Source organism: Colobus angolensis, unplaced genomic scaffold (genome assembly GCF_000951035.1).
Source record: "Colobus angolensis palliatus isolate OR3802 unplaced genomic scaffold, Cang.pa_1.0 Scaffold229, whole genome shotgun sequence".
NCBI lineage: Eukaryota > Metazoa > Chordata > Mammalia > Primates > Cercopithecidae > Colobus > Colobus angolensis.
Window position 1 is genome coordinate 4,235,718 of NW_012115477.1, and position 13,233 is coordinate 4,248,950.

The window sequence follows — 13,233 nt, forward strand, 5'->3', positions numbered from 1 at the left end:
CTATCTAGGTTTGTGCAAGTTCACTCCATAGTGTTCACACAATGACAAAAATCACCTAACAATACATTCCTCAGAACATATCCCCATTTTTAAGTGATGAATGACTGTATATAAAGGACCTAGTATGTAGTAAGTGCTCAATAAATGGATCTCTGAAGCTATTGTCATTATTGTATTTTTTAAAGAGTCTTTTAGACATTGGCTACTTAGACTTTGTAATTAATTTGTGCATTCAGAAAATTTTTATCGAATCTTTGAATGTGTAGTAGACTACGTGCTCTGCTCCCCATCCCCTTCTCATATTTCTGCCAATAAAATTTTGTCTCAGCATAGCCTCTACTTGCCTGTATTATGCCTTTTTGCCAGCTAGAAAAAGTCACCTGCTCTGACAGACAATTTAGAAAAAGGCACCCTCCTCCAGATTGTCCCCAGGACAGCAGAGCAGAGGCTGGCTTCCTTTTTGTTTTTTGTTTTTTGAGACGGAGTCTTGCCTGTCGCCCAGGCTGGAGTGCAGTGGCGCGATCTCGGCTCCCTGCAAACTTTGCCTCCTGGGTTCACGCCATTCTCCTGCCTCAGCCTCCCGAGTCGCTGGGACTACAGGCACCCGCCACCACGCCCGGCTAATTTTTTGTATTTTTAGTAGAGACGGGGTTTCACCGTTTTAGCCAGGACAGTCTCGATCTCCTGACCTCGTGATCCACCCGCCTCGGCCTCCCAAAGTGCTGGGATTACAGGCTTGAGCCACCGCGCCCAGCAAGGCTGGCTTCCATCTCCATTTGTCATCTGGGCTGGTGTCCATGTTCAGTACACAAATTTCACAACTAATCAGGGTGGCCCTATTACACATCTCTGCTCATTCCTTCTCAAGGGCAGACCTAGCTCCCTGGTCCCAGCAACTCTAGAGTGAGGCCAAAATTGACACAGAGATAGCCTGGCAAAACTCATCTAGTTTTCTCAGGACTTTCCAGGTTTTAGCACTGAAAGTCTTACATCCCTGAAATCCACTTGCTAGAAACCCCTCAGCCCTGAGCAAACCAGGGCATTTGGTCCTCTTATGCAGAGGGATGGATGGTATTGAAGAATGTTAGAGGGTAGGGAGGGGCAGAGCAGAGAGTGGCAACTTCCCAGAAGCAGATTCTGGATATTCTTAGCAAAAGCAGGAAAGAAAATGGCTTTCCTGCAACCCCGTGCCTGTCTCAATTCTTCACTTACAGGAGACATGAGTGAGTTTGGGTATGTCAAAGAGCTAAGGATGTCTTCAAGACCAAATATAGGGTAGGGAAGGGGAGTCAATGTGAGAGAAGAGGAGTCATTGTCACAAGGCAATGTGGAAATGAGAATTATTTTTCACATGGTAAATATGAATAATGACACTATGAGTAAGAGAATTTTTTGCCAATGAACTAAGATTAAATTAGTGGTAAAACTAGGTTAAATCACAGAAGCAGCTGGGAATTATGTTCAGTGAATAGGGTTATTTAGGAAGAAAAGACAAATGAGCCACTACCTGATTCCTGGGATTTCAACCAAATTATAATAAATGAACAATGAGATTCTCTTTAAAAATGGGTTTTGTGGGCAAAGGAGCTAAGAAATGTGCTGACAAGGGAAAGATGTGAAACAAAATAGGGTAGCACGAATGTGACTAAACTTTGTCCCTTGCTTCCGGCAGGTGACACCTCAGGAATTGTGAGTTTAAAAGGAATGTCTTAGATTGTCCGCATCTTTCAAGACGAGAGATGTATTCAGCACCTGACTTGAGTATACTTTAGTTAGGATTCATTTCACCAGCCTTTAGGCAAAAGGAACTGTTAATATATGTGGAATATAAAGTCTACCTTTTTTTCACCCCAATCAGGTCAAGTTTTTAATAAATGAAGCCACAACTTTGGCAGATTTGTTAGCACTGCAGTTACACAGAGCGGAAGATGATGTCCGAAGGATCGTGGACAAAGCAGTGAAAGAGCTGGGGACTGAGAAGGTGGTAGTGTCCTCGGGCTGGTTCATTTCTACTTGGTTAATTTTGGGTATTTGCATAGAAGCCAACTTAGAGAAAAGTCCTTTTGATGTCCTGGAAGCCTGGAGAGATGAGTCCCACTTTGTTCCCTGCTGTTCTTTAGGTGTGGGATGAGCAGGAACTAGGATCATCCAAGCCACAGTAAAACAGGAGGATTGGTCCTGTTGATGATGATGATTATAGCAGAAAATACTTACATATCCTTTATTTGGTAGCCAGCACCGCTCTAAGTGCTTTATTTATATTAACCCATTTAATCTTCTGAGGTAAGTAATAGTATCTCTATTTTACAGATGGGGAAACTGAGGTATAGAGAGGTAATTAGCTTACCCAGATTCACACAGAAGACTGAGATTCACATTTAAGGCGTTACCTATTTCATGCTGGCTAATTTGTAAATAATATCTACCAAACATTTAGGTAATCATTGAAGTCCCTTCTTGCTCTCAAATTCTGTTTTGGTTAGGGATGATAAACTCACATTCAATAGAAGTTTGATATCAGTGTGATGCTCATTCCTTTGATGTGATAATATTCATTCTTCAAACCCCATCACCATGAATTACTTGGAGGAAAAAACTGAAGCCAATAATATTTGATATCAGTTTGCATTTTTGAAAATCGAAAAATAATTAATTCCACATAATAGCCTAGATGTTGATTCTCAATTGAATTTTGTGCACATTAATTAATTTATATTGTTGATTACTAGGTTATTAATGAAATCAGTCAGACGTGGGCAACCATGAAGTTTTCTTACGAAGTTCACTATCGAACAGGCATTCCATTACTAAAGTCTGATGAACAACTTTTTGAAACTCTAGAGCATAACCAAGTAAGATGGATATTTTTATTGCACATATTTTTAAAATTTTATTTTTATTTAACAAATAATTGTATATATTTATAGGGTAGAATGTAATGTTTTGATACATGTTTACAATGTGAAGTGATTAAATCAGTCTCACATACTTAACTTTTTTTTTTTTTGTGGTGAAACATTTAAAATCTCCTTTAGGAATTTTGAAACATACAATGTGTTATTATTTATTATAGTCACCAACTGTGCAATAGATCACTAAAGCTTATTCCTCCTGTCTAACTGAAAATTTGTACCCTTTGATCAACAGCTCCTCTTTCCCCCTCCCCCAGGCTCTGGTAACCATCATTCTACTCTCTATGAGTTCAACTTTTTTAGATTTCGTGTATAAGTGACATCATGCATTATTTGTCCTTTTGTTCCTGCTTATTTTGCTTAGCATAATGTCCTTTAGGGTCATCCATGTTGTTGCAAATAAGGATTTTCTTCCTTTTAAAGGCTGGGTGGTATTCCATTGTGTTTATATACCACATGTTCTTTATCCATTCATCTCACAATGGACACCTGGGTGGCTTTCATATCTTAGCTACTGTGAATAAGTCTACAATGAACATGAGAGTACAGATATGTCTTCAGGCTACTGATTTCATTTCCTTTGGGTATATACCCAGAAGTGGGATTGTCAAATCATATGGTAAGTCTATTTTGAGTTTTCTGAGGAGCCTCCATCCTGTTTGCTGTAATAGCTGTATTAATTTATATTCCTACCAACAGTACAAAAGGGTTCTCTTTTCTCTGCACTCTCACCTACGCTTATCTTTTGTCTTTTTGATAATAGCCATTCTAACAGGTGTGAAGTGATATCTTACTGTGTTAAATTTGCATTACCCTGATGATCGTGGATGATGAACATTTTTTCAAATATCTGTTGGTCATTTATAAGTAACCTTTTGAGAGTATCTGTTTGGGTCCTTTGCCCATTTTTTTGATTAGGTTACTTGGTTTTTTGCTTTTGAGTTACGTTTCTTATATATTTTGGAAATTAGCCCCTTATTATATCTATGGTTTGCAAATATTTTCTCCCAATCCATGCATAGTAGCTTTGCTGTGTCGTTCCCATTTTTAGTTTGATGCAATCTCATTTCTTTGTTTTTGCTTTTGCCTGTACTTTTGAAGTCATATTCAAGAAATCTTTCCGTAGACCAATGTTGTAGAGCACTTCCCCTAGTTTTCTTCTAGTAATTTTATAGTTTTAGGTCTTACATTTCAGTCTTTAATCCATTATGAGTTGGTTTTTTTATATGGTGTGAGATAAGAGTCCAATTTCATTTTTCTGCTTGTGAATATTCCCTTTTCGAAGCACCACTTATTGAAGAAATTGTCTTTTTTCCATTGTGTGTTCTTCTAAATTTTGTTCAAAATCAATCTACCATAAATATGTAAGTTTATTTCTCGGCTCTGTATTCTGTTCCATTGGTCAATGTGTTTGTTTTTATGCTTGTACCATGTTCTTTTGATCACTATAGCTTTGTAATAAATTTTGAAGTCAGAGTGATGCCTCCAGCTTTGTTCTTTGTGCTCAAGATTGTCTGGGCTATTCTAGGTCTTTCATCATTTCATCCAAATTTTAGAATTTTTTTTCTATTTCTGGAAAACATTACATTGGAATTTTGATAGGGATTGCATTGATTCTGTAGATCTCTTTGGGATAGTGTCTCAGTCTGTTTTATGCTGCTACAACAGAATACCGCAGATTGGGTAGTTTACAATGAGCAGTAATTTATTTGGCTCACTGTTTTGGAGACTGAGAAGTCCAAGATCAAAGGGCTGCCTTTGGTAAGGGCCTTCTTGCTGTGTCATAACATGGCAGAAGGCGTCACATGGTAAGAGAGAGAAAGAGAAGGTTGAATTTACTTTTAAAACAAACCCAGTCATGATAATGAGCCCACTTTCTTTTACATGTTTTTTTCTTCTTTAAAACTTTTTTGCACATGGTGACTGACAAGAATCCACTTTCTTAATATAACTAATTCAATAATGAGGGCAGAGCCCTCACAATATCTCCGAAAGGTCCCACCTCAAACACTGTTGCATTGTTGGTTAAGTTTGCAACCCATGAGCTTTGAGACACAATAGCAGGTAGTACAATAAATAGCAGGTAGTGTGAACATTTTAACAATATTAAATACTGGGATAACTTTAAATATTGAATACCTTTCCATTTATTTGTACTATCTACATTTTTTTCATCAATGTTTTGTAGTTTTTAGTATACAGATACTTCACCTCCTTTGGTTAAATTTACTCTTAAGTATTTTATTTTTTGATACTATCATGAATGGGATTGATTTCTTAATTTGTTTTTCAGATAGTTTGTTGTTAGTATAAAAGAATGCTGATTTTTGTGTGTTGATTTTGTACCTTACAAGTTTGCTGAATTCATTTATTAGTTCTAACAGTTTTAGGATGGAGCTTTTAGGATTTTCTAAATAGAAGCTTATGTCTTCAGCAAACAGACACAATTTCACTTCTTCCTTTCCTATTTGAGTGCTTTTTATTTCTTGTCTGATTGCTCTGGCTAGAACTTCCAGTACTGTATTGAATAGAAGCATGAGAGTGGGCAACCTTCTCTTATTCCTGCCCTTAGATGGAAAGCTTTCCATTCTTTGCTGTTGAGTGTATTAGCTATGTGCTTTTCATGTTCAGCCTTTATTGTGCTGAAGTACATTCTTTCTATGCCAGATTTGTTGGGAGTTTTTAATCATGAAGTGATGTTGAATTTCATCAAATGCCTTTTCTGCATATATTCAGATGTTCATATCATTTTGTCCTTTTAAATATGGTATATCCCATTGATTGATTTGCATCTCCTTGCATTCCTGAGATAAATCCCATGGATCATGGTGAATGATCCTTTTTGGTGTACTGTTAAAATCAGTGTGCTCGTATTTTGCTGAGGATTTTTTAAACGTATGTTCATCAGGGATATTAGCTTCTCATTTTCTTTTCTTGTGGAGTGTTTGTTTGGCTTTGGTATCAGGATAATGATGGCCTCATAAAGTGAGTTTGCAAGTATTTCTCCTTAAGTTTTTTTGGAAGACTTTGAAAAGGATTAGTATTAGTTCTTCTTTAAATGTTTGGCAGAATTCCACCATGAAGCCCTTCTGTCCTAGGCCTTTCTTTTGAGGGGAAATATTTTAGTATCAAATCAGTGTCTTTACTCATCTGTTCAGACCTTTTATTTCTTCTTGATTCAGACTTTGTCGATTGTGTGTTTCTAGGAACTTAACCATTTCGATTTGTTGGTGTATAACTGTTCATAGTAGTCTCTTATGATCCTTTGCATTTGTGTCGTATCAGTTATAATAACTCTTCTTTCATTTCTGATTTTGAGTTATCTCCCTTTTTCCCTTGGTCTGGCTAAAGATTTGTTGATTTTGTTTACTATTCAAAAAACCAATTCTTCATTCCATTGGTCTTTTTGTTGTCTTTGTAGTCTCTATTTCATTGATTACTGCTCTGATCTTTATCATTTTTTCCTACTATTGATTGTGGGCTTAGTTTGTTCTTCTTTTTCTAGTTCCTGAAGGGTTAGCATTAAGTTGTTTATTTGAGATTTTCTTGTTGTTGTAAGCATTCATTGCTAAAAACTTCCCTCTTATAACTGGTTTTGCTGCATTCCATAAGTTTTAGTATGTTGTGTTTCTGTTTTCATTTGTGTCAATATATTTAAAAATTTCTCTCTTGATTTCTTCTTTGATTCATTGGTTGTTCAGGAGCATGTTATTAATTTTCATGTATTTGTGAGTTTCCAAAATTCCTCCTGTTATTAATTTCTACTTTTATGCCACTGTGATTGGAAAAATACTTGATGTTATTTTTTGTCTTCTTAAGTTTTTATCTAAGATTATCTGGCAGACTTAGAAAATATGTTTTTTCATATTGATGCATAAGAGATGTACATAATTTGGAGGTACATGTGATAATATATTCATATAAAACATAAAGATCAAATCAGTGTAATTGGGATGGCCATCATTTTAATATTTGTCTTTTCTTTGTGCTAAAACTATTGGAATTTTTCTCTTCTAGCTCTTTTGAAATACACAATAGATTATTGTAAACTGTAGCCACCCTACTGATCTAACAGTGGGTCTTACGAGATCCACTTTTTAAAAAACTTTCCCACATATGAGTGGGAATATGTGATATTTGACTTTCTATACTTGCCTTATTTCACTTAACATAATTTCCATCCACATTGCTGCAAATGACATGACTTCATTATTATTTGTATGGCTGAATAGTATTCTATTGTATATACCATTCTTGAATCTGCTAGTGAGCACTGAGGTCAGTTCTATACTTTGGCTGTTATAAATTAGTACTGCAAAAAACATAGAAATGCAGATTTTTTTCAACATATTGATTTTCTTTCTTTTGGGTATATACCTAGCAGTGGAATTGCTGGATTATATTTTTAGTTCTTTGAAAACTCTCCACACTGTTCTCCATTGTGGCTATACTAATTTACATTTCTACCAACAGTGTAAAAGCATTTCCCTTTCTCCACATCCTTGCCAGCAGCATCCATTGTTGCTTATCTTTTTGGTAAAAGCCATTTAACCGGGGTGAGATCATATCTCATTGTATTATGATTTGCATTTCTCTGATGATTAGTGATGTTGAGCATTTTTTTCATGTAACTGTTGGCCATTTGTATGTCTTTTTTTTTGAGACGGAGTCTCGCTCTGTCACCCAGGCTGGAGTGCAGTGGCGCGATCTCCGCTTACTGCAAGCTCTGCCTTCCGAGTTCACACCATTCTCCTGCCTCAGCCTCCTGCATAGCTGGGACTACAGGCACCGGCCACCATGCCTGGCTAATTTTTTGTATTTTTAGTAGAGACGGGGTTTCACTGTGTTAGCCAGGATGGTCTTGATCTCCTGACCTCGTGATCTGCCTGCCTCAGCCTCCCAAAGTGCTGAGATTACAGGTGTGAGTCACCGAGCCCAGCCTGTATGTCTTCTTTTGAGAAATGCCTATTCAAATTTTTTGCCCATTTTTAAATCAGATTGGGTTTTTGTTTTGTTTTGTTTTGTTTTGCCACTGGGTTGTTTGAATTTCATATGTATTCTAGTTATTAATCCCTTATCAGATGAGTAGTTTGCAAATATTTTCTCCCATTCTATAGGTTGCTTCTTCACTTCATTAATTGTTTCTATTGCTGTGCAGAAGCATTTTGTCTTGGCATGATCCTATTTGTCCAGTTTTGCTTTTGTTGCCTGGCCTTTTGAAGTCTTACACACACAAACAAAAACCTTTGCCTACACCAGTGTCCTGGAGCATTCATTTCTCCAGTGTTTTCTTCTAGTAGTTTTATAGTTTCAGGTCTTAGATTCAACTCTTAATCCATTTTGCTTTGATTTTTGTTTACATTGACAGATAGGAATCTAGTTTCATTCTTCTGCATATGGTTTTCCAGTTTTCCCAGCACCATTTATCGAAAATACTGTCCTTTTGCCAATTGTATGTTCTTGGCACTTTTGTTGAAGATTAATTGGTTGTAAATGTATGGGTTTATATCTTGGGTCTCTATTCTGTTCCATTGGTCTCTGTGTCTGTTATTATGCCAGTACTATTCTGATTTGGCTACTATAGCTTTGTAGTAAATTTCAAAGACAGGTAGTTTGATGCATCTAGTTTTGTTCTTTTTGCTCAGGATTGCTTTGACTCTTCAGGGTCTTCTGTGATTCCATATAAATTTTGAAACTTTTTCTATTTCTGTGGAAAAAAGGTCATTGGTATTTTGATAGAGATTGCATTGAATTTAGACATTGCTTTGGTAGTATTGTCATTTTAACAATACTCTTCCAATCCATGAGCATGGAATATCTCTTTCTGTTTTTTGCGTGTGTCTTCAGTTTCTTTCATTAGTGTTTCATAATGTTTCTCATATAGAAACTTTCACTTTTCATCTTTCACTTCTTTGGTTAATTTGATTCTTATATATTTGATATTATTTGTAGCTACTGTAAATGTGATTGTCTTCTTGATTTCTTTTTTCAAATGTTTTCTGTTGGTACATATAAATGAAACTGTTTTTTGTATGTCTACTTTATATCCTGCAACTTTTCTAAACTTGTTTATCAGTTCTAACAATTTTTTTGGTGGAATCTTCAGGTTTTTCTAGGAACAAGATCATGTAATCTGAGAACAAGGCTAATTTGACTTCTACCTTCCAATTTGAATGCCTTTTATTTCTTTCTCTTGCCTATTTGCTCTGACCAGGACTTTTTAGTACTATATTGAATATGAAGAGTGAAAATTTTTACATTTCCTTCTTAATTTCTTCATTGATTTATTGGTTGGTTAGGAGCATGTTGTTTAATTTCCATGTGTTTGTGATGTTTCTAAGGTTCCTCTTGTTACAATTTCTAGTTGTATTTCATTGTAATCAGAAAAGGTACTCAGTATGATTTCTACTTTTTAGAATTTTTTGGAACTTGTTTTGTGCCCTAAGATATAATCTATTCTGGAGAATCCATGTGCTGACAAAAAGAATGTGTATTCTGCAGCAGTTGGGCAGAATGCTCTGTCAGTCAGGCCTACGAGGTCTAGTGTGTAGTCTGATGTTTCTTTGTTGGTTTTTGAAATCTGGAAGATCTGTCCATTACTGAGAATGGGGTGTTAAAGTCCTGTACTATTATTGTGTTGCAGTCTATCTTTCCCTTTATCCCTTTATGTCTATTAAAGTTTGTTTTATATACTTGGGAGTTTAGGTGTTGGGTGTACAGATATTTAATATTTGTAATTATTATATTCTCTTGCCTAATTGATTCCTTTATCATTATGTAGTCACCTTCTTTGTCTCTTTTTACAGTCTTGATTGTAATGTATTTTATCTGATCTAAGTATAGCTACTCCTACTCTTTTTTGGTTTCTAGGTGCATGGTATATCATTTTCCACTCTTTCACTTTCAGTCTATGTGTGTCTTTATAGGTGAAGTGGGCTTCTTGTAGGCACTGTATAGTTCTGTTATATTTCTTTAGCTGTTCAGCCACTGTATGCATTTAATTGGAGAACTGAGTCCTTTTATGGTCAGTGTTATTAAGGACTTATTACTGCCATTTTGTTACTGATCTTCTCATTGCTTTGTAATTCCTCTTTTTTACTTTCTTACTGTTTTCCTTTATGATTAAGTGATTTTCTCTGGTAGTATGTTTTAATTCATTGCTTTTTATTTTTAGTGAATCTATTATAGGTTTTTGCATTGTGGTTACCACAAGGCTTAGAAAAAATGTAACAAGTTATTTTGAAGAGATGACAATTTCTGTTAGATCACAAAGAAAAGAAAAACTAAGGAGAAAATGAAGAAGAAACTCCATTCCTTCCCCCTATCCCACATTTTGAGCTTTAGTTGTCTCAATTTGCATATTTTTATATCATCTACCTCTTAACAGTTTGCTGTAGCTATTGTTTTTGATAGATTTGTCTTTTGGGCTTCACGCTAGAGGTATGAGTGGATTACACACCATAGTTATAGTACTAGAATATCCTGTGTTCATTCATGTATTTAATTTTACCAGTGGGTTTTATGGCTTTAAACAAATTGTTTAATGTCAGTGTTATTCTATTTCAAATTGAAGAATTTCCTTTAGCATTTTGTGTAAAACTAGTCTGGTGGTAGTGAATTAGTTCAGCTTTTGTTTGTTGGGGAAAAGACTTTAATCTCTCCCTCATATTTGAAGGATAAGTTTTCTGGGCACAGTATTCTTGGTTAGCGGGGGTTTTTTTTTGTTACATTTAGCACTTTGAAAATGTCATTCCACTCTACTGGCCTGTATTCTTTCTGTTGAGATGTCTCTTGTCAAATTGGAGCTCCTTTATATCTTATTTGCTTCTTTTCTTTTGTTGCTTTAGGATTCTCTATCTGTCCTTGACCTTTGAGAGTTTGATTATTATATGACTTGGAGTAGTATTATTTGGGTCCATTCTATTTGGTGTTCTCTGACCTTCTTGTACCTGGATATTTATATCTTTCTCAGGTTTTCAAAAGTTTTTAATATTATTTATCTTGTAGATAATCTTTACTGCTTTTCATTCTTTTTTCTCTTAAATTTGTTAAGACTTGTTTTGTGGCTGTATCAACAGTTTTCATGCTGTTGATAAAGACATACCCAGGACTGGGCAATTTACAAGAGAAAGAGGTTTATTGGACTTACAGTCCCATGTGGCTAGGGAGGCTTCCCAATCGTAGTGGAGGGTGAAAGGCATGTCTCACATGGCAGCAGACAAGAGAAGAAAGCTGTGCAGGCAAACTTCCCTTTCTAAAACCATCAGTTCTCTTGAGACTTCTTCACAGTCAGGAGAACAGCATGGGAAGGGCCTGCCCCCATGATTCAATTGCCTCCCACTGGGTCCCTCCCACAACATATGGGAATTCAAGATGAGATTTGGGTAGGGAGACAGCCAAACCATATCATTCCACCCAGTCCCTCCCAAATCATGTCCTCACATCTCAAAACCAATCTTGCCTTCCCAACGGTCCCCCAAAGTCTTATCTCATTTCAGCATTAATTCAAGAATCCACAGTTCAAAGTGTCATCCAAGACAAGGCAAGTCCCTTCCACCTATAAGCCTGTAAAATCAAAAGCAAGTTACTTCCTAGATAAAATAGGGATACAGCTATTGGGTAAATACAGCTATTCCAAATGGGAGAAATGGGCCAAAACAGAGGGGCTACAGGCCTCATGCAAGTCTGAAATCCAGCAGGGCAGTCAAATCTTAAAGCTCCAGAATGATCTCCTTTGACTCCATGTCTCACATCCAGGTCATGCTGATGCAAGAGGTGGGTTGGCACAGTCTTGGGCAGCTCCACCCTTGTGGCTTTGCAGGGTACAGCCTCTCTCCCACCTGCTTTCATAGGCTGATGTTGAGGGTCTGTGGCTTTTCCAGGGATATAGTGCAAACTATCAGTGGATCTACCATTCTGGGATCTGGAAGACAGTGGCCCTCTTCTCATGGCTTCACTAGGTGGTGCCCCAGTAGGGACTTCGTGTGGGGGCCCTGACCCTACATTTTCTTTCTACTCTGCCATAGCAGAGGTTCTCCTTGAGGATTCTGCCCTGACAGCAAACTTCTGCCTGGGCATCCAGGCATTTCCATACATCTTGTGAAATCTATGCAAAGGTTCCCAAACCTCAATTCTTGACTTGTGTGCATTGGCAGGATCAACACCACTTGGAAGCTGCCAATGCTTGAGGTTTACATTCTCTGAAGCCACATACTGAGCTCTATGTTAGCCCCTTTCAGCCATGGCTGGAGTGGCTGGGATGCAGGGCACCAAGTCTCTAGGCTGCACACAGCACGGGAACCCTGGGCCTGGCCCAGGAAACCCCTTTTTCCTCCTAGGCCTCCAGGCCTGTGATGGGAGGGCCTGCCATAAAGGTCTCTGATGCCCTGGACACATTTTCTCCATTGCCTTGGGGATTAACATTCAGCTCCTGGTTACTTTTGCAAATTTCTTCAGTCAGCTTGAATTTCTCCTCAGAAAATGGGATTTTCTTTTCTATCACATTGTCAGGCTGTAAATTTTCTGAACTTCTGTACTCTGCTTCCCTTATAAAACTGAATGCCTTTAACAGCACACAAGTCACCTCTTGAATGCTTTGTTGCTTAGAAATTTTTTCTGCAGATACCGTAAATTATCTCTCTGAAGTTCAAAGTGCCACAAATCTCTAGGGCAGGGGAAAAATGCCACCAGTCTCTTTGCTCAAACATAAAAAGAGTCACCTTTGCTCCGGTTCCCAACAAGTTTTTCATCTCCATCTGAGACCACCTCAGCCTGGATTTCATTGTCCATGTCATTGTCAGCATTTGGGTCAAAGCCATTCAAGTCTCTAGGAAGTTCCAAACTTTCCCTTTGTGTGTGGGGCCCTGACCCCGCATTTTCTTTCTGCACTGCCATAGCAGAGGTTCTCCATGAGGATACTGCCCCTACAGCAAACTTCTGCCTGGGCATTTTCCCGTCTTCTTTTGAGCCCTCCAAACTGTTACAACCTCTGCCTGTTACCCAGTTCCAAAGTTGCTTCCACATTTTCAGGTATATTTTCAGCAGCACCCCACCCTACTGGAACCAGTTTATTGTATTAAACCAGTTTGTTTTCATGTTGCTGATAAAGATATGTCCAAGATTGGACAATTTACAAAAGAAAGAGGTTTATTGGACTTACAGTTCCATGTGGCTGGGGAGGCCTCAAAATCATGGCAGAAGGTGAAAGGCACGTCTTCCATAGCGGCAGACAAGAGAAGAGAGCATGTGCCTGCAAACTCCCCTTTTTAAAACTATCAGATCTTGCAAGACTTGTTCACAATCATGAGAACTGCATGGGAAA

The 13,233-nt window shown here is 37.5% G+C and overlaps 1 protein-coding gene across 1 annotated transcript in view; it reads left to right on the plus strand.

Moving 5' to 3' along the window:
* Window positions 1–13,233, plus strand: part of DNAH11 (dynein, axonemal, heavy chain 11) — a 384,221-nt gene that overhangs the window by 83,078 nt on the left and 287,910 nt on the right. Inside the window, exons 24-25 of the mRNA XM_011944208.1 lie at window positions 1,859–1,981; window positions 2,730–2,852. Of these exons, the coding sequence (XP_011799598.1) occupies window positions 1,859–1,981; window positions 2,730–2,852 (246 nt within the window). The remainder of the gene's footprint in view (window positions 1–1,858; window positions 1,982–2,729; window positions 2,853–13,233) is intronic.